Here is a 20,390-nt window from a genome sequence, read left to right as displayed (position 1 = left end):
GATTTGTATTTCCCTAATGATTCGTGGTATTGAGCATCTTTTCATGTGCTTGTTCGTCTTTTGCTGATTTTTTAACCAAGTTGTGTTTTTACTGTTGAGTTGTAGGAGTTCTTATGCATTGTGGCAGAGTGGCAATAGCAAACAGCTATATATTAGTTGGTGCCACAGTTTGTTCAATATCTGCCCCTCTCCCAGGCCATACATTCCAAGAGGCCAGACTGTCATCGTTATGTGTAGGTTAAGCATCCCTAATCCAAACAGGACTGACAGTGCCTGGTACAGATCAGGTGATCAGATAAGTAGGCAGACCTCAGCTTATCATAAATCCACATTCCTTGACTTTTCATGTTGAGAGGCGGGTGAAGAAGGAACGATAACCTAGTCCTGAGGAACAGTAGAGCAAAGTGGTTACTAGGTTCTGACCCTAAACTGCTTGGATTAGATACCAGCTCTGCGTCTTACTAGTCAAATGATCTTGGGACGGTCACTTCACCTCTCCTGCCTCAGTCTACCTTCCCCAAGAGATGTCAGCACTTATCTTGGAAGATAAGTGATTGGAAGAAGGTAACAAGCTGAGCGGGGTGAAGCAAGGGATTTAAAACAGGCAAGAGATTGATGCCAACAGAGGGGACAATGGGACCGTTAGGCCTCCTTTACCACCCCTGAACCTTACACAGCCAGATGACCACCCCTCCACTCAGCAAGACAGCAAAATTCTGTCCCCAGAGAAGTTTACTGGGAGGAACTCTGGACTCGGGGCCAGCAGACACAGAGAGTCAGAGTGAAATGCCAAATGGAAAGTGGGGGTGGGGGGACCCCAAGCCCGTTCCTTAACTCTGCAGCCTGAATCCTGACCGCCAGAAGTGGGCAGCATAGAAAGGAGAGGAGAGGCCTTCGAGTGACTGATGTGCACATGTCCTTGGTGTGAAGCCAAATTGTCAGTCACCTCCCAGCAAAGCCCACCAGTCCCCCCCCACCCCACAGCTGCCAATCAGTTATTCAATGCATCACTCAAAGCTTAACCTGCAGTCATGTCTCACCAGATATTTCAAGGGATTCTCCAGAATCAAAGAGGGAGGGCAAAGCAGACAAAGAAGCCAAGATATTTGAAGTAAGTCGTTAATGCAGAGAGCAGAAGAAAGTACAGAAGTTATTAGTGTCCTCAGTGAGTTAAGAGATTGTGTCCCTGAAATAAGATGCTCTACATGCTATATAAAAAGAGAATAACAAGAGGAGAAGAAAGGGCACAGGGAGAATGAACTAATTTTTAGAAAGTCAATATAAGGGTTGATAGATAATGAAAAGGAAATCTCCCAAAGGCTTCAACCAAAAGACAGTGTGAGGAAACGAGAGTATTAGTCCAGGAAGGCTCACATCTGATTGATGGATTTTCCATGGATTCCAGGAAAAGCATCGAAGAGGAAACTATCAAAGAAATGATATAAGGACTGGAGGTATAGCTCAGTTGGTAGAGTGCTTGTCTAGCATGCATAAGGCCCTGGGTTCAATCCCCAGCACCACACACACACACACAAACACACACACAAAAAAAAAAGAAAGAAAAGGAAAAAAATGATATAAGAAGTTCATCTTCAAGAGCATGAGTCTTGGGCTGGGGATGTGGCTCAAGCAGTAGCGTGCTTGCCTGGCATGCGTGCGGCCTGGGTTCAATCCTCAGCACCACATACAAACAAAGATTGGGTCCACCAGAAAAACTAAAAAATAAATATTAAAATTCTCTCTCTCTCTCAAAAAAAAAAAAAAAAAAAAAGAGCATGAGTCTTCAGGCTGACAGGGTTCAATACAAATAAAAAAGAGTCATCCTAAAGCAGCACATCATTACCAAATGTCAGACTGCCAAGGATAAAGAGAAGATCTCTAAAGGTTTGGCAGGATAGATTACATATGAATTATCAGGAACCACAATGGTTTCAGATGCTTCAGTGGCCACGCTGGGAGCTAGAAGATGAGGAAGTCATGCCTTCCAAGTTCTGATGGGAGGCCAGGTGGTGCGTGCCTGTAATCCTAGCTACCCTGGAGCCTGGGGAAGGAGGATGGAGAGTTCAAGTCCAGCCTCTGCAACTTGGTGAGATCTTGTCTCAAGATGAAAAAAAAAAAAATTAAAGGGCTGGGATTGTGGCTCAGCAGTAGAGCACTCGCCTAGCACAGGCGGGACCCAGGATCGATCCTCAGCACCACATAAAAATAAAGGCATTGTGTTGTGTCCATCTACACCTGAAAAAAAAATTTTTTTTAATTTAAAAAGAGGGCTGGGGATATAAGTTCAGTGGTAGAGCACCTGCCTAGCATGTGTGAGGCCCTGGGATCCATCTCACAATCTAGTGAGATCCTATATCAAAATAAAGAATAAAAAAGGGTTGGAGATGTGGTTCAGTGGGAAAGCACTCCTGGGTTCAATTCCCTAATACCCCAAAAACATCCTGATGGAAAATTATTTCCAACTACTATTCTAGATACAGTTAAAAAAAATAAAAACATAAATGAGGATAAAAAAAAGACATTTTCAGACAAGCAAGAGGATAAAAAACCTGCCCCGATATGCCCTTTCTTAGGAAATGACTGGAGGGTGTTCTCCACCAAAATGAGGGTATAAACCAAGAGAGATGGACACTTTCAAACTAGGAAACAGGTGCTCGAACAGAGGGAAAGAGGTGTACAGCTGTGTAGATAGCAACCAGACCCGGGAGGAAAGGGGAGGAATAAAGAAAGGCCCAGCAGACAGATCACTAGGAAAACAAAAGGTATGGATCGTGTCCCTGCACAGAGAAGGCATTTTATGGATCTGTTGGTGTGTTGGAAGAGAGTTGGAAATATGTGCCCAGAACTAAGCAAATGAAAAATGAGATAATTATTAACTCCAGGAAAATAAAAGTCTACATTATAAAACAAATGTAATTATAGTATACTCTTTGGCTCAGAAAAGGAAGGATAATATCTATGGAATCTTAAGAATGTAAAACCTAAAAATATGGAGAAAAAAGTCGGACATGATGGTGCACGCTTCCAGACACTCAGGAGGCTGAGGCGGGAGTATTGTTAGAATATTGTTAGAGTCCATGAATTCAAGACCATCCTGGGCAATATAGTGAAACTCTGTCTCAGTAAGAAGTAAGTAAGTAAATAAATAAATAAATAACAAAGAAGAGATAATAAAGAAAAAAGAGGAGGGCTGAGATTGTAGCTCTGTGGTAGAGTGCTTATCTAGCATGTGTGAGGCACTGGCTTCAATTCTCAGCACCACATATAAATAAATAAAGGTCCATCAACAACTAAAAAAAAAGAAGAAGAAGAGGAAAAGAATGTAAACCCTGAATTATTATTTTTTTGAGATAGGGTACTTTGTTGCCTAGGCTGGCCTCAACTCCTGGACCTCCTGTCTCAGCCTCCTGAGTAGCTGAGATTATAATCATGTGCCACCTTACCAGGCTAACTAATCCTGAATATTGATTTAGCTAAAATTTGTGATAAAACTATATTGGAGAATGGAAAGAGGAAGAGTTGGGTCTACCATAATATGGAACTGTGCTGGACATTCCTGTGTTCACAGATACTTGGTTCTCCTTGCACATAGAAAACTTTATGTCTCCGCCTCGAGCAGGTGGGCACGGCTATAGGACTACTTCTGTCTGGTGGGCCCAAGGTGGAAGTACCTTGCTGCTGTTAGAGGAATACTTAGATGCCTCTCTGCTCCCTCTGGGATGATCAAGGAGACTGTGGGTCAAGATGGCAGAGTCACAAAAGTGAAGCAACCTGGAATTGCCTCTTGGAATATGAGGTCCTGACAATGTTGAGTGGATTCTGCAATGTAGGAAATAAACCTTCAATCTGTGAAGCCACTGAGATTTGGGGACTGTTTGTTACTGCTGCATAACCTTACTTAACCAAATACAAACTTCAGTAAATACTCTAAATACTCTCTAAAATTCATACATCAAGAAATAGCTTATACTTTAGAATTATAGAAATAATCACCCAAATAAATAGTTAAAAACATTAACAGTGGTCACCTCTGGGGAGTAGGACAGAGGAGAGAGGAGGGGTGAACAGAGGGGGGAACCGTTTTCATTAAAGTACTCTGTGCCTTTTTGCAGTCTCTAGTTGTATTACATAGGCAGAAATAGAATTTTAACAAAAAACTACTTTTATATACATAGTTTGGGAAATCTCTAACAAATCATTTCAGTGACTGTCTCTTGGGAGGGAAAGCCTGCTAGACAGGATGTTTGAAAAGCTACAGATGTGGCTGGACACAGGCAGGCATCATGGGTGAGGAGGCTGAGGTGAAAATGGGGAGGTATGGATCCGTGTCCTGAGCAGATCTGCTTTTCAGAGTGAGCACCCTTCCCTGTGTGGGTGATGAACTTGGGGGAGAGAGACTGCTGGTGGTGAGCAGTTGGGAGGCTGCTGCGCTGGTCTTGGTGACAGCTGATGAACCACGGAGGAAGCCATCTCCTGTGAGCCAGGCACAGTGGTGCATGCTTGTAATCCCAGCCACTCGGGAGGCTGAGGCAGGAGGATTGAAATTTGAGGCCAAATTTGGCAGCATTTAGTGAGACACTGTCTCAAAATAAAAAGGGCTGGGGATGTAGCTCAATGGTGAAGCACTCCTGGATTCAACCCCCAGTACCAAAAAAAAAAAAAAAAAAAAAAAAGACATCTTTGTCACAAATGGAGCCTGCCGTTTGCACTGTTGATAGCAAGAAACAAAATGGACCAAATCCCCTTCCTTCAGGGAGCTTATATGGGCAAGAGATCCCCAGGGACAGAAGAGAAGATACGTATGTCAGTGATAACTTGAGGCAGTGGTTCATGGTCTAGAGAAAAGCAGAGAGCTGGGAGGTAGTACTTAAGGGGATACTTAAGATAGGGTGATCAGGAAGGGTGTCTCTAAGGAGGTGACATTTGAAGGGTCCTCAATTATGTGAAAGAGTAAGTCCATCTAAATTCGGGAAAAAGCAAGTCCAGAGGTTCTGGGATGGGAGCCGGGCTTGGCGTGTATGAGGAACAGCAAAGAGGCCGGGGTGTGGCAGAGGACCCCAGGAGAGAGACAGGTGCTCGGAGCCAGGGTCCCAGAGGTTGTGGAACACAGAGGGAAATTTGGGGGTCACGGCGAGGGGGGGTAATGGTTGAGAACAAGGGCATGGAGTAATTTGTCTTGGGGCTGGAAAGAAAATCGGCTAAAGAGGCCATCAGAGCAGGGCTGGGCTATGGGGGCCAGAGAGGGAAGCAGGGAAAGAGGGGTCTGGGGTCCCCCTGGCAGCCGCACTGGGCCACTCAGCCCCCCTGGACCAGTTAGAGCAACTCCAGCTCCTGCTTCCCAGCATCGCAGCCCCCTCAGGGAAGGGAAGGATCCTTCACATCAAAATAGCAGGCAAAGAACAGCCTCGAATTGTTCTGCGTAAAAGCGAGAAATTAGAGGAGTCAGCTGTGGGCCCGCCGCCGCCCACGCAGCTGCCACCCGCACCCTGCTGGAGACCCACTTCCCGACGCTGCGATTCTGCTGTCTCCCAGCAAAACTTTTTACTTCTCCAGCCCTGAGCAAATAGCAGCTATTTTGAGAGGGAATGGGACAGATGCTGGCCCTGGAGGACAAGGAGCACGTCCATTTTTCTTTTTTAAACTCAAAAAATAAATTAAAAAAACCCAACCATCACTTGAAGGAACAGCTTTGGCAGATGGGAGTTTGTGCGGCAGTGAGTGTCCTCATCCTGGGCGGTATGAGGGACTCTCAAGGAGAGAGAGGGCACAGAGACACACACTGTGGCATTACCCTTGCAGTAGAGTGGGGAAAGAGCATGGGGAGGTCAGCCAAATTTTCAGGTTTGCTCTGCTGCTGTGTGACCTTAGGTGAGTTGCGCCACCTCTTTGGCCTTCAGTTTCCCTGTCACTAGTATGGGCTTATGGATGCACAATAATTCTCAAATGTTAGAGTTCTTAAGAATCCCTTGGGGTTGGGGTGTGCTTGTTAAAGATGGAGAATCTCAGGCCGCAGTTCCATAGATTAGGATGTAGCAGCCAGGCATGGTGGCATTCGCCTGTAATCTCAGCAACTCAAGAGGCTGAGGCAGGAGGATTGTAAGTTTGAGGCCGGCCTGGGCAACTTATTAAGACCTAGCAGATCTGAGGTGGGTTTGATAAATCTGCATTTCTCAGGCTTTTCTGGTAATTGTGAAGGGAGCCCTTGGACTCCACCTTAATGAAATTGCTTCCCCTCAATCTCTCGGGCTCTGATATATGAGAGCCTGGTGATCTCCCAGCTCTGGTATACTCATGAGCGTTGCTCTCACAGTGAAACCTTCTTTGGGTTCCTCTGAGTTCCAGGGTCATGAAAGGAGTCCTTTCCCCCTGCCTCAGTGCCTCTGTGTTCCTGTGATGTATGCTGCTTTGGGACAGTCTCCTTCAGGCTACCCAATGTCCAGCCGAGGCCCTGGTGCAGAAGGGACCATGGCTATAAATGTTGGCCAAACAAGGAACCAGCTGCAGACACAGAGCACGGAGGATGTTGGGAGTGCTGGGTGCAGAGTTTGGTTGCACACCTCTGGTTTGACATCTGGGTTTGTGTCCTGGGCAGGGTGTGTGACACTGTCAGCAACTCACCTTCCCCACACCCCTGGGGAAGTAAGGAGGGACACTGAGGTTACTATACAGGGATGAGACCAGATGCATGGCCAAGGCAGGGCCAGGAGCCTTGGTCTACCATGGAGGACAGCCCAGAGGTTTAGGGCCCCAGACTGTCTGCCAGGCAGAGTCCCTTCCTTAGAGTTGGTCAATCATATTCCCCAAAACAGGCCAGCGGTGGGAGCTAGAGAGTCAGGTCATTCTGGTCAAGCCCAGCTTCATTCTACATAGAGAAAGAGTAATAACAATTATCCTCTCTGAGTGATTTCTTTCATTTTTTGGTCAGGGGGAGTCTGGAGATTGAACTCAGGGACATTCGACCACTGAGCCACATCCCCACCCCTATTTTGAATTTTATTTAGAGACAGGGTCTCACTGAGTTGCTTAGCACCTTGCCATTGCTGAGGCTGGCTTTGAACTCACAGTCTTCCTGCCTCAGCCTCCGGAGCCACTGGAATTACAGGCGTGCACCACCGTGTTGGGGCAGAGTTGTTTCTTATTTTTCTTCCTTTTTTATGATGCTGGGGCTTGAACCCAGGGCCTTGTACACCCCCAGCCTTGTCCTACCTGTTTAGCAATCATAGGACTCAGAGCTAAGTTCTGTATTATCCCATTAAATTTTTACAACAACCCTAATACTGCCCAGCAAATAAAACAAACAAAAAAATATAACCATCCCAAGAGGCTGGTATAAGTATTACCCTCTTTTTAAATTAAGGACACTGAGGCTCAGACTGTTCAAGCTGCTGGCCCAGAGTTACTCAGTGGAGGCAGGATTAGAACCCCGATATGTTTTCCTCTGGAGCCAGTGTTTCCTGTAACCATATTGCTTAGTACCTCTCAGAAGATAAGAATTTTCCTAAAATACCTTCTGTCAAAGTCACCCAAAACAAAGAAGTCCTTTTTTGCATTTGTTGTAGTGTGAAGGAGTGATACCAAACCAGATGATTCAGGGTTCCAGTCCCACCCCTGCCCTGACCGTTTGTGTGACCTTGAGCAAGTCACTTACCTCCCTGAGTTTAATAAAAACTGAAATCTGTGACATGGGATGATTATCCATGCGCTTCCTCCTAAGGTACACTAAGTTGAAGACGGCCACCAATATCTACATCTTCAACCTGGCCTTGGCTGATGCGCTGGCCACCAGCACACTGCCCTTCCAGAGTGCCAAGTACCTGATGGAGACGTGGCCCTTCGGGGAGCTGCTCTGCAAGGCTGTGCTCTCTATTGACTACTACAACATGTTCACCAGCATCTTCACTCTCACCATGATGAGCGTCGACCGCTACATCGCCGTCTGCCACCCCGTCAAGGCCCTGGACTTCCGCACACCTGCCAAGGCCAAGCTGATCAACATCTGCATCTGGGTCCTGGCCTCAGGTGTTGGTGTCCCCATCATGGTCATGGCTGTGACCCGACCCCGGGGTGAGTGAGGGAGGGAGCTGTGGCACAGGCCTCTGACTGCAGGAGGCAGCATGTGGGCCCCCATGGGTCCCCAGGGCAGCTACCAGGAAGAGTGGAGGTGGCTCACCAGTGGAGGAGTGGTTGGTGGAGCAAAGGAGGTGTGATGGCTGGCCAGTGGGAGGGTGGAAGGTCCACCAGTGGGAGTGGAATTGTTGACCAAGGAGCAATGTGGATGTTGAATATTATGAAGATGAATGACTGCTCAGGGCTCAAATAGATTGCTGGCCAAATTGGATTTTTTGGGGGGACAGGGATACTGGGCATTGAACCCAAGGGTGCTTAACCACTGAGCCACATCCCCAGCCCTTTTTTTTAAAAAAATATTTTATTTTGAGACAGGGACTCCCTGAATTGCTAGGGCCTCGTTAATTTGCTGAGGCTGGCTTCCAACTCGCAATCCTCTTCCCTCAGCCTCCCAAGCTGCTGGGGTTACAGGCATGACACCATGCCCAGTGCCAAATGGAATTTGGGATTGTGGATGGCTGGTCTACGTTCACGTAGGTGGCTGGCCAGGACTGTGTGGATGATTGACCTCTATGGAAATGGATGATGGCCAGTGGGGTGAGGTGTCATTGACCAATGAGCAGTGGAGGCTACAAGATTTGCAGTCCCATCCCAAACTCTCTTCTATCCCACTTTGAAAACTATTGGCCAGATGACCAAAGTTAGGCCTAGAAAATCGCCCTAAGAGAATGATAGATGCTTTTCCTTAGAATAAAATGGGAATCACTTTAGTTACTAACTGTACTAGTTACTCTAGCTGCTATAACAAACAGTCTGCAAAGCTTGGGGGCTTAACACTTCAGAAATTTATTTCTCATTCACATCACAATATACCATGAGTAAGAGGAGCACAGTTACTCAGAGATCCAGTCTCCCACCGATGGTTCCTGAATCTTCTTCTGCTGGCCTCAGGCTGGCAGATGAACATGGAGAAGGAGCAGGGAGAAAGCACAACCACTTTTCAGTGCTATGGCCTATGTCTTCCTGGTGATAGCTAGATGGTCACATGACCTCACCTTGATATAAGGAAGTGGGAAATGTAGTATTGAAGGGTGCCAAAGACATTAGTAACTAATTAACCTCTCTGAGCCATATTTATCATGGAGTGTGGAAAGGTTAAATGAGGTAATATGAAAAAAAAAAAACCACTTAAGCGAAGGACTGGCTTATTGCCAAGGCCCAGTAAATAGCAGGTGTTAAATGATGAATGAAGCCTTTAGACAAGGCAGGGACTCCTACCTCCATTCAACCGGAAGACAACTTGGAGAGGTCAGATGGTTTACGTAGGGCTCATTGGGTGGAACTTGGGCCACAACCCAAAGTTCCTGCACTCAGATCGGTTGCTCCTCTTGGCACTTTGGGTAGAGGTTTGCAAAGGCTTGGTGCTGTGGGTGAAAGGGGAGCAGGCTTTATGGGAATCTTGACAGACATAAGACAGACACTCTGGTGCACATATAGCCTCTTAGTGATTGGTTTTAGCCGCAGGGCCCCATTCCTCACTGTTAGCCTTTAGTTCATAAGCCATTAACTACTGCCCTGCTGGGGGCTTACTGCACACACGCGCGCGCGCGCACACACACACACACACACACACACACTGTGTGTGCCATTAGCACTTGTGGGTTCTACGTGCTACTTCCTGTTTGGTTTTAAAGAAGTGCTATTCCCTTCTGAGTTTGGTTCTGCTATCTGAACAATGAAGGTTGGACTCAGTCATCTAGGAGTCCAGGCAGCCTGATGTCCTGCAAACCACTTTGTGGGTCCCCAGTCCCTTTCTTATAACTCCCAGTCTTCAAGTCTATTGTGTGGCTCCAAGAGATCTTGGGAGTCTCCTGGACCAGCCTCAAGCCTGCATCAGAATCCAAAATGCTAATGAAGCCCAGGCCCACACTCCAGGAACAGGGAGCTCCTTCCCTTCTTGGTCCATTTCCTATCTTTGGGCAGGTATGGCTGTCAGAAAATCTTTTTGTGGTACTGGGGACGGAACCCAGGGTTCCACATGGTAGGCGAGCACTCTACCGCTGAACTACATCCCCAGCTTAGGAAGTTCTTCTTGACATTAGCTGGGATCTGTCTCCCTCCAGGGAAGCTGGTTCTAGCCTCAGTCTGTGGGCTCCTGTATGTATTTACCCCTGGTCTCTGTGCTCTGTTTAAGCACTTGAACTCCACTGTGCTAAATGTCTTAAATCCCTTAGCCTATTTAATCCTTATGATAATCCTGCAAGTTACACTCTGCAGAAGCATGAAGAGGGTAAGTAATTTGTCCAGGGTCACAGTGTACACAGTCAGGGCCTGATTCCTACGCTTTTTTTTTTTTAGGGGGAGGTACCAGGGATTGAACTTAGGGGCACTCTACCACTGAGCCACATCCCCAGCCCTATTTTGTATTTTGCTTAGACACAGGGTCTCACTGAGTTGATTTGGGCCTCGCTAAATTGCTGAGACTGGTTTTGAACTCACGGATCCTCCTGTCTCAGCCTCCCAAGTTACTGGGATCACAGGCACATCTCACGTGGCAGGGTTTGAGTCCTGCTCCTAACTCATGCTTTGTTAGTCAATCTTAGCATTGCAGAACCACTGGAGCAAGTTTGGGAATGTGTGGGCTTTGTCACAGTGACTGGCAGAAGAGTCACCTTAAGCAACCAGGAGGAGGTGGTGGCGCTTGACCAAGCCCAGAAGGTGTGACCAGCAGGCAGAGCCCCTGAGGTGCACAGACCCCTCACTGCCTCTTTGTCTCCCCTTGTTTTCCCATCGCAGATGGGGCGGTGGTATGCATGCTCCAGTTTCCCAGCCCCAGCTGGTACTGGGACACGGTGACCAAGATCTGCGTGTTCCTCTTCGCCTTCGTGGTGCCCATCCTCATCATCACAGTGTGCTATGGCCTCATGCTGCTGCGCTTGCGCAGCGTGCGCCTCCTGTCAGGCTCCAAGGAGAAGGACCGCAGCCTGCGGCGCATCACGCGTATGGTGCTGGTGGTGGTGGGCGCCTTCGTGGTGTGCTGGGCGCCCATCCATATCTTCGTCATCGTCTGGACGCTGGTGGACATCGACCGGCGCGACCCACTAGTGGTAGCCGCTCTGCACCTGTGCATCGCGCTGGGCTACGCCAACAGCAGCCTCAACCCCGTGCTCTACGCCTTCCTCGACGAGAACTTCAAGCGCTGCTTCCGCCAACTCTGCCGCACGCCCTGCTGCCGCCCGGAGCCAGCCAGCTTCAGCCGCGCCCGGGAAGCCACCGCCCGCGAGCGTGTCACCGCTTGCACCCAATCGGTCGGCCCGGGTGGTGGCGCTGCCGCCTGACCAGTCCTGGCTGGCCCCCGCGCGCTCCTCCGAAATGACCTGGCGGTCACACTGAGCCCCCTGGGAAGCGGGGACCACTATTCGAAATGGGGCAGTAGAAGGTCGGATTCTGTTTTGGAGAAGAGCATGGGACTTGAGGCCACCAGCGGCCGCGAGGTGGAGCCTGTGCAGTCGGGTGGGCCTCGGCGCTGGGTGCAAGGTGGAAGGCTCCAGATTGGGAGTGGAGGGCGGGGCCTGCAGCTCTAGAACCGAGCCCCTTAATAAGGCCTCTCCAGCGGGGTGGAGAGTTGGGGACAACCTCGAATTCTATCTCACCCCGAGTGGAACATCTATTGGGTTCCGCCCTGAGACCTTAGGATTCTGGGCCCAGGATCCAGTGGTGGGGACAGTGGCTTGAGCTGCAAGATTGGGCATGTGCATTGTGTAGAGGATCCTCTCCCAGGAGGAAATGGGGGTACCGCAGAGTGAGGCAGGATGCTGCTGGAGAATCAGTTACGACGAGATAGGAGGGCCTGTATGCACTATCTGGAACCTCAAATTTTGGGTGGAGTCCCACCCCTGTTCTAGCAAGGGACAGGACTCCTTGAGATCTTCCTTCAACTTCTTTATAGATAAAGAAAATACAAGACAAACAGAAGGAAAGAGAGAAATAATGTACTTTCTCTCTTGGACATTAATTTCCATGGAGTGGTTCAGAGATCCAGCTCCACAATTGAAGTAGTGGCCACAATACCAACTTCCAGTGGGGTTTTGGGACAGGATGGTGGAGCCGGGATAGCTGTTCCATCAAAGACGGCTGAAACGGGGCCTTGGTTGGGACAGGGTCCCCAGAGCCCTAAGGCTCAGGAAAAAGCAAGAAGGGCTGGGTGCTGCACCCAGCTTCAGTGGACCTCTGTGCCAAGGGGCAGCGGTGGGTGGGCTGAGACAGAGAGGTAAGGCTTCTGCTGTGAAATTAGGCCCTCAGGGTTGAAGTTGGATGTTTTACAGGGACCCTAGGGTCCTGGCATTTGTGGTCCAGTACTGGAAAACAGAGGGCCATCTAATGATAGCTCCATGCATGGTGAGTGCCACTGGAACTGGGCTGGGGGTTGCCAGAAGAACAAGTGCAGATGCTTGGAATTCTGATAAGCACCCCAATATTCTTTCCCCTCCTCCCAGCATCTGGCTGTGACCCAGGTATCTGGTGCCAGTGACTAGTGAACTGGAACTGCCCACATGGGGCCTGACTTGGAAGGAACTGGGGGAAAGTGACTTTCGTAACTGCAATGCTAGTGTTGGCCATGATCCTCTCTCCTTTTGCCCCAAGGATCCAAGGTCCCTGACCTAATTCAATTCATCCAGCTCCCCCTTCAAGCTACTGAGGGCAGGGTTCACCTAAAGATGGTCATAGAAATCTTTTCAGATATCCCAGATCTTTGCTTCCCTTCTCCCCAGGCAGGGTCTGTCTTTGCTACCCATCCTCTGGGCCTCCTCTTCCCCCGCCCCCCTAGACACTGTCTGACTGCCTCAGCAATGCACCCCTGACTCCCTATTGAAGCAGCCTGGTGACATCCTTGTAAAAACAAATTTAATTTTCTTCCTTTTTTGGGACAGATGGAAAGAAATTGACGTCTTTGTCTCAAACAAAAAAAGAAAAGAGAAAGAAACAATATACCTCTTTCCCCTTTGACAGCCATTTCTTTGGAACAAAGGCTGGAGGCTGTCACTCCAACAGGCACTGAAGTAGCATTCGGGGGAGAGGGTTGGGCACCAAGAAGGGCTTCGTGCACTTTGTGCACAGGGGTAAGAGTCCCTTCGGTAGGCAAAGCGCAGCCCTTCTTAGGGTGAAGAAGCCTTGGACCTGGGGGTATTCTTCCTCTAGGAAATGGATCCCCTGGGACCTAGGATGCAAGGCAGTGGTCACCGCTCAGATCAGCCTGCTAAGCCACCATGACCTGGGGTCTCAAGCCTCCTAGCTCACCTCACCAACTGAATGGACCCTGTGACCATAGAGACTTCCATTTGAATGTGTAGGGGATGTGTGAATGGGGGGTGATCAGCAAGGCAGGGGCACCTGGATACTCCTAATTATTTGGGAATCTCCTACTTTGGGGAAATGGCAGAGAAAGGGGACAATTCAGGAATTAGGGAAGACTCCTGAAATAGATGACAGAGAAGTCAGGGCTGTTTATTCATCTTGCAAGGACTGTGTCTTCTCTGCCCCCACTCAGAAGAGGCCTGTCTCAAAGCTGCTTCAAGCCCACTCACTGCCACCCCCTGTGGGTATAACAGATCTGGTTGCTTTTTATCTCTTTGATATAAAATTGTTCTAGGTCAGCAGGGGCTGACCCAGACTGTGTGCATTTAAGGAAATGTACACTTGTGTTGAAATCTACTTCCTGCTAGGCTGTGCGCTCTGGGCACTGGGACAGGGAAATGTCGGGCTTGACCCTGCCCTCAGAAATCTCAGAGCCAATGCTGGGAGACAAAGCATAAACAGGTAGTTGCATGTCACTGATAAGTACAGCGACAGGGATCACCAGGGATGGCATTGCAGGAAGTGTCTTTTTTAGCTTTTTACTAAAAACACTTGTTTGAAACAATTCTATAAGAGCTGGGAAGGTGTCAAGGGGCCCTAAAGGATGAGTAGGAGCTGGTCACCAAGAAGAGGGAACAGTGAGTGCAAAAGCACGGGGCCAGGCATGGTGGCGCACACCTGTAATCCCAGCAGCTCAGGAGGCTGAGGCAGGAGGATCACGAGTTCAAAGCCAGCCTCAGCAAAAGTGAGGCACTAAGCAACTCAGTGAGACCCTGTCTCTAAATAAAATACAAAATAGGGCTGGGATGTGACTCAATGGTTGAGTGCCCCTGAGTTCAATCCCTGGTACCAAAGGGGGAGGGGGGGAAAGCACAGGGATGTTCAAGTGCTTGGCAAACCCAAGAAGTTTGGTGCAGCAGGAGCACAGGACTTGACTGAGCACGTCCACATTCCAGGCTCACTGCCAAATGCTTTATGCACTTTATCCCAGCTGGTCCTTGTGACTGCCCATTCGGGGAAGTAGTATTATTCCTCTTTTAGATAAGAAAGCCAAGGCTCAGAGAGATCAAGCCACTTGCTCCTGAGTCACGGAGCCTGTTAACAGCTGCAGAACTCAGGTCAGTGGAATTCCAAGAAAAGTTCCGGGGTCCAAGTTTGCAGTTAATTCCAGGCATCATTAAAGTAGAAAGACATCAGGATCTGGAACCCTGGGATGAGGTTTTTGAAGACTTGAAACAAAATGGGAAAGTCTGAAGGAAAAGGGCAAATTTTCATGAACTTTTGTTCCTCCCGAAGCTCTCTAAATCTTCACATTTCAAAATGTACTGTGTGTGATACATTCTAAAGCTCCAAATTGACAGTGTAATTCTAGATCATCACAGGGTTCTGAAAACTGCAGAGTAGGTCTCTACCCCCCTAATTTTTCATTGCTCATTCTCTAAGAGATGGAAGGGAAGCTTTTGCTCCTGGTTTAAAAATGTCCTATAGTTGGCTGGACGTGGAGGCACATGCCTGTAATCCCAGTGACTTGGGAGGCTGAGGGAGGCGGATTTGCAATTTTGATACCAGCCTCTGCAACTCAGCAGGACCTCATCTCAAAATTAAAATAAAAAAGGGGGGCCTGGGGGTATACCTCAGTGTTAAAGCACCCCTGGGTTCAACCCCCAGTACCAATAAATAAAAATGTCCTACAGTTTCACGTATCTTCTTTTTTTTTTCCTAAAAGAGAGAGTGACAGAGGGAGAGAGAGAGACAGAGAATTTTAATATTTATTTTTTAGTTATTGGCGGACACAACATCTTTGTTTTGTATGTGGTGCTGAGGATCGAACCCGGGCCGCACGCATGCCAGGCGACTGCGCTACCGCTTGAGCCACATCCCAGCCCCTCACGTATCTTCTTGATGTAATAAAAGTAGTGGATAAGGCTGGAATCAGGTCTTGGCTTTCCCTTTATGAGCCTTAGTTTCCTCATCTGTAGAGTGGGCTTCCTTCCAGTGGTGGTTGTGAGGATTTAATGAGATAATGCATGTACAGGTGTAACCATAGGGTCCATCACATAAGGATGCTCTTAGCACAATAAGTAACTGGAGCTGAACTGCAAAGTCAGAGCTAAAGACTCCTCAGGGAAAGTGGACGGGATTTCAGGGGTAGCAATGAAAAGAGAGAAGAGACTGGTGTCCTGGCATGGGGATCCCCACTCTTCCTAGGCTCAGGAGCTACCGTGGAGAGTGAAAAGCTGCTGGAGAAGCAGGAGGAGGATGGGGAAATACGCTGCCATGGAAACTGGAGGAGGAAGGCGTTCCCAGGGGGAGGGAGTGATGGATAATGTCAAGTGTCATTCGAGAGGCTGGGGGTGGGGAGGGCAGAGGATAATAGGAGTAAACCAGAGCCCTCGAGTTCACTCTCCTACATGGCCAGGAAGCCTTGGAACCTGGCTTCAAGTCTCAGCCCTGAAGCTAAATGTCTGTGTGAGCTAGGCAGAGGATTTGCCCTCTCTGTGCTTCTGTTTCCTCCTGGATCTAAGACAAGGGATGGGTCAGTGTGTAATAGATGGTCCATCTCTAATAAGATTCCTGGTTTTGCTGAATGGTTGGCCACTCGCTGGCAGTGTGATCTTACGCAAGTCACTACACCTCTCCAAGTCCCCTCTGAAAGCTGAGATATTGCAAGCCAAGTGTGTACCAAAGTACCTGGCGCATGATAGGTCCCCAGTGCAGGGATGTTCTCTAATAATTATGTGGATGCCAGAGGCAATTGTTACAAGGTTTATTTGGTTTGGAATTTGAAATGCCTGAAGGCGGAGAGGGCTTATTAGCCTCTGGAGAGTTCTTGAAGCAGCAAAGCAAGAGTCCAGGCTGGGCACCTGCTGGGTATCTACTCAGTCTCAGTCCAAAGACCAGCCCTTGTTCTCTGTATCAGTGTCAGGTCTCAAGCCTAGAGCCTACCAACTGCTGCAGATTTGGACTAGGAACCAGCCTCAGAGACTCCAAAGCCCCTAGGAAGTGATACACCCTATTCCTGGCTCCATATACCTGCTCAAATATAAGACATATACACACAGCTTTCTTTCATTGTTTATTTGTTTGTTATTCACTTCCAGGCATCAAGCAGGTAGTGCTAGGAGCTGGAAGGGGTGATAGAAGAGAGTGAGGACCTAGTTCCCTACTCTGAACTTGCGGATGGGAGTCAGGAGACCAGGACAGCTGGGTGGAGCTCTGGCTGCAGGCAGCTTGGGGACTCAAAACCAGAGTTTACAGAGGGGCTGGTAAAACCATTCAAAATGCACATACGGATGCTATAGAGTGCAGAGCTGGGAGGTGGCCCAGGGTCTAGCTCCAGTACCATCACCAGGGTTGAGCCCCACCTGATGCATAGTCTTTTCCAGAGTGCAAATCACCTTTACACACGCCACCTCAGTGAAGGGCTGTTGGGATGCTACAGTAGATGACAGACACAATTAACTGTGCCCAGATACATAGAGCAACTCATTAATGATCCCAGCCTGATTCGAGGTAGACGTTATTATTGTTATTACCTCCACTTCACAGATGAGGAAACTGAAGCTCAGGGGAGGAAATGGCTTGCCAAGGCCACATGGCTTGTCAGTGATTGGCCCGGCTAGGGTCCATCTTAGATGTATCAAGTCTACTTCCCCTGCTCTCCTCCTTCAGCCTCCCAAGAGGAATCACTCAGTGATGACACAGAAGCTCCCTGCAAATCTCACATCTGGTCATGGACAGAGCATTCCCCGTGCCGGGTTCTATGGCTCAGTACCTTTGGCAGCACATACTGCCCCATCACCTCCTCTGCCCACGCCAGCTGCCCCCAGAACAGCCCCATCCATCCCTTCCTGCTTTGGAAGCCTGATGTGTTCCGTCATTATATATTTTTTTTTCAACTGCCTGCTATGTCTTTGTTGTGAGATGTCTTGAGCAAGACATTTCACTCTGAGCCCATTTCCTCCATCATGAAAGCTAACACGTACCTGGAAAGAAATTGGCAAGATTTAGATAGAGGCTGAGAGTGAAGGGCCTGTCTGCTTTGGTCATAAAAGTTTCCAGCAAATGCAAACAGGTCCATCATAAGTGACTCTACCGAGTGGATGAATGGTGAGCCTGGTGCGTGGTGAAGGCTCAACGGATGGAACTTTTTAAAAAAGTCTAGTGTTTTAAGTTTTACCTGCTCCAATCCGTATTTCTTAATGCCATAGGTGGGAGCAAAAGACCTCTTGTAACCATCTCCTTGAGTTTCAGAAGGAGGGACAGCCTACACGGAAGAAGGGATTTTCAAGAGTGTGTTTACTTACCGGTTCCTTGTATGTGACGGTCCTATTTAGTCCCTTCCAGGGACCCAACAATGAGAGAAATCCTGGAAGGGAAGAAGAGTTTCTGGCCCTGGCCTGGGATTTTGGGCCTGAATATTTGAGTCATGGAGATGGAGTCCCTTGGTGGGTGTCAGTGAAAGTGACACTGGGAGTCATCTTCTAGAATCTCCTCTTGGAATGAATCACAAGATAAGAGGACAAGTGGTTTTGACTCTTTGTCCTCCATTCTTTGCTCTGTGATGTTGGGTAGGCCTCTGTCTTCTCTGGGCCTCTGCACACTTGAAAGGCAGAGGTGGGAGTGGATAGATTCTGAGGACTCTGCCCTTCTGAAAGAGAACTGAGGTATCTCCCTCATGTTCCTTGATCTCAGAAAGACATCTCTTGGTAAATCCACTGGACATTTGTCCAGAGACAGAACACGCCCGGCACGCTGATGTTTGTGATTGTCTCTTGGGGGCTGAAGGAGGCAGGCATGTTGTCAATGAAGCTTGCTTCCCACCTGACCTTTGGCCCACTCCACATCCCATCTTGGTATCAGGACCCAAACTTTTGATTTCCCAAATAAAGCAAGCACTGTTCTCAGTGTCCACATTTCTGCGTGCTTCTTTCGTTTACCTTCTGTGGCCCCATCGGGAGGGGGCCCCAGGCTGGCGAGGTGACAGACCTGCCTGCTCACAGTGGAGGAAGCCCGAGCTCAGGACCTGCCTCAGGAAGATGCGGCATGGTTCTGAAGACCTGCTCTAGCCTCGCGGTGGTGCACACTGTAATCCCAGTGGCTTGGGAGGCTGAGGCAGGAGGATCACAGGTTCAAAGCCAGAATCAGCAATGGTGAGGCACTAAGCAACTCAGTGAGACCCTGATGGCAACTAAAATATGAAACAGGGCTGGGGGTGTGGCTCTGTGGTCAAGTGCCCCTGAGTTCAATCTCCAGTACAAAAAAAAAAAAAAAAAAAAAAAAAAAGACCTGGTCTAAAGGGACAGACAGCTGCCATGATGCCCGAGAGCCTATGGCAGGCTACCCAGGCCTTGCTACTCCCCAGCCCGCCTCTACCTTCCACATGCCTCCTCCTCTTCCCTGCTCCCCCATCTGGTCCCTTTCCCTCCACCCCCAGCCGACATGTCTCTGAGGCTCCCTCTAGCTCCCTCTTCCCTCTCCAGCCTCCACCTCCCTTCTCTCCCCCCTGCTCCTCAGTGACCCTGCCTTTGGCCATAGAGTCGCCTGTGCATTGAGGGAATTAGAGATCTTCTCCACTCTCTTGGCATCCTTGAATGCTGTTGCTGATGGTTAGGAGGTAACTCTCCGGGGAGGAATCACTGCCTGACCCGGGTATGCCTCCCTAGCAGCCCCCCAGGGCTGGAGCCCCTCCTGCCATCTGGGGCAGCTTCCCCTCAGAGACCCAGCCTTAGGGAAGGCCTGCCAGGGCTGCCCATCCAGGGCCTGCCTGCCTCAAGGTGATGGGCACCACGCTTCAGTGCAGACTGTGGCAGGGGCACTGCAGGGCCACCAGGCTGCCCAGTGTGGGCTGGGTGTTGACTGTTTGGTCTCACCCCAATTAGAAAGGAGCTCAGATCAAGAGGATGTCCTGGAGGCCTGGCAGCTCTTCCCAGAGCAGCTCCCACTAAGGCTGGGAAGGATGGTCCTGAAGATGAGTGTGAGAGTGTGTGTGTGTGTGTGTGTGCATAGCATATGTGAGAATATCCACTGTTCCTGCAAGTGTGTGTGTAGAATGCTTTTTAAAAAATTTATTCACCTTTGTGTGTTTCCTGAGGAAAACACACTCTGGGCCTCACTGTGCCCTTCTGTAAAATGGGATAAATAATTATTATAACCAGGACTCTTCTGAGACAACTGCTGTGCATGGTAACTAGGGTGCAGTATTATTAATAGGGAAAACACATTCTGCCTTTAATTTTCAATAGCTCCCTGGAAAATCCAGATGACCTCTCAGGCCCCTTCCCAGTGGGAGATTCCAGGAATCTAATTTCAGACTTGCCTGCTTGAAACCTCAATCTCCCTGAAGGGATGAGGGGACCCACTATAGGAAGAGCACTGTCAAAGCCCAGCTCAAGAGGGCACTTCTCAGAAAAGTGGAGTGGGAAGGGTAGATTCCTGTCCTGTGCCAACATGATTACCCTTTGAGGTCAGCTGCCTCCAGGAAGACTTCTCTGATTGCTCCAGCTGCACCATTGGATATCTACTTGGATCTTCTACAATTGCTATCAGGAATCCCACCCTCACCCCCTGACCAAGACCTGCTCTTTCTCAGTAGGCTACTGAGAACATCACCATCACCAGGCATGTGGAACCCTGCTGCTGCCGAGGGGGAAGGGAAAGATCAGTGGAAAGGAACATTGGGTTGTTTTTCTTCAATAACATTTTTTGGGGTTTCTTGGTCCCGTATTAAATTAATATGTACTATTATAGAAACTTAGAATTCTGGCAAATATGGATAAAAGAAAAAAATTCATGCACATTTCCTCTTCTATTAACATTTGGGGAATTTCTTTGTCCCAGAGTCCCATAGATGATTCTAGAGCCCTCTGCAATAGGGCATGAACTGTGCATCTTACTGCAGGATCATGAAACTTCATTTGATGCTCCAGAGGTCCAGGACCCAAAAATTCAAGCGACTCTGCACTAGA

General features: G+C 48.8%; 1 protein-coding gene across 1 annotated transcript in view; it reads left to right on the top strand.

The window, feature by feature from the left end:
• Oprd1 (opioid receptor delta 1) overlaps positions 1-18,460 on the top strand; it is a 44,016-nt gene extending 25,556 nt beyond the window's left edge. The window contains exons 2-3 of the mRNA XM_046468367.2: positions 7,715-8,064; positions 10,864-18,460. Coding sequence (XP_046324323.2) covers positions 7,715-8,064; positions 10,864-11,405 — 892 coding nt within the window. The 3' untranslated portion in view covers positions 11,406-18,460. The remainder of the gene's footprint in view (positions 1-7,714; positions 8,065-10,863) is intronic.
• Positions 18,461-20,390: the final 1,930 nt, after the last annotated feature.

This window comes from Marmota monax, unplaced genomic scaffold (genome assembly GCF_021218885.2).
Source record: "Marmota monax isolate L192 unplaced genomic scaffold, Marmota_monax_Labrador192_F-V1.1 WCK01_AAM20220418_F8-fsc00008, whole genome shotgun sequence".
NCBI classification, from domain to species: domain Eukaryota; kingdom Metazoa; phylum Chordata; class Mammalia; order Rodentia; family Sciuridae; genus Marmota; species Marmota monax.
This window is presented reverse-complemented; position numbering and strand designations above follow the sequence as displayed.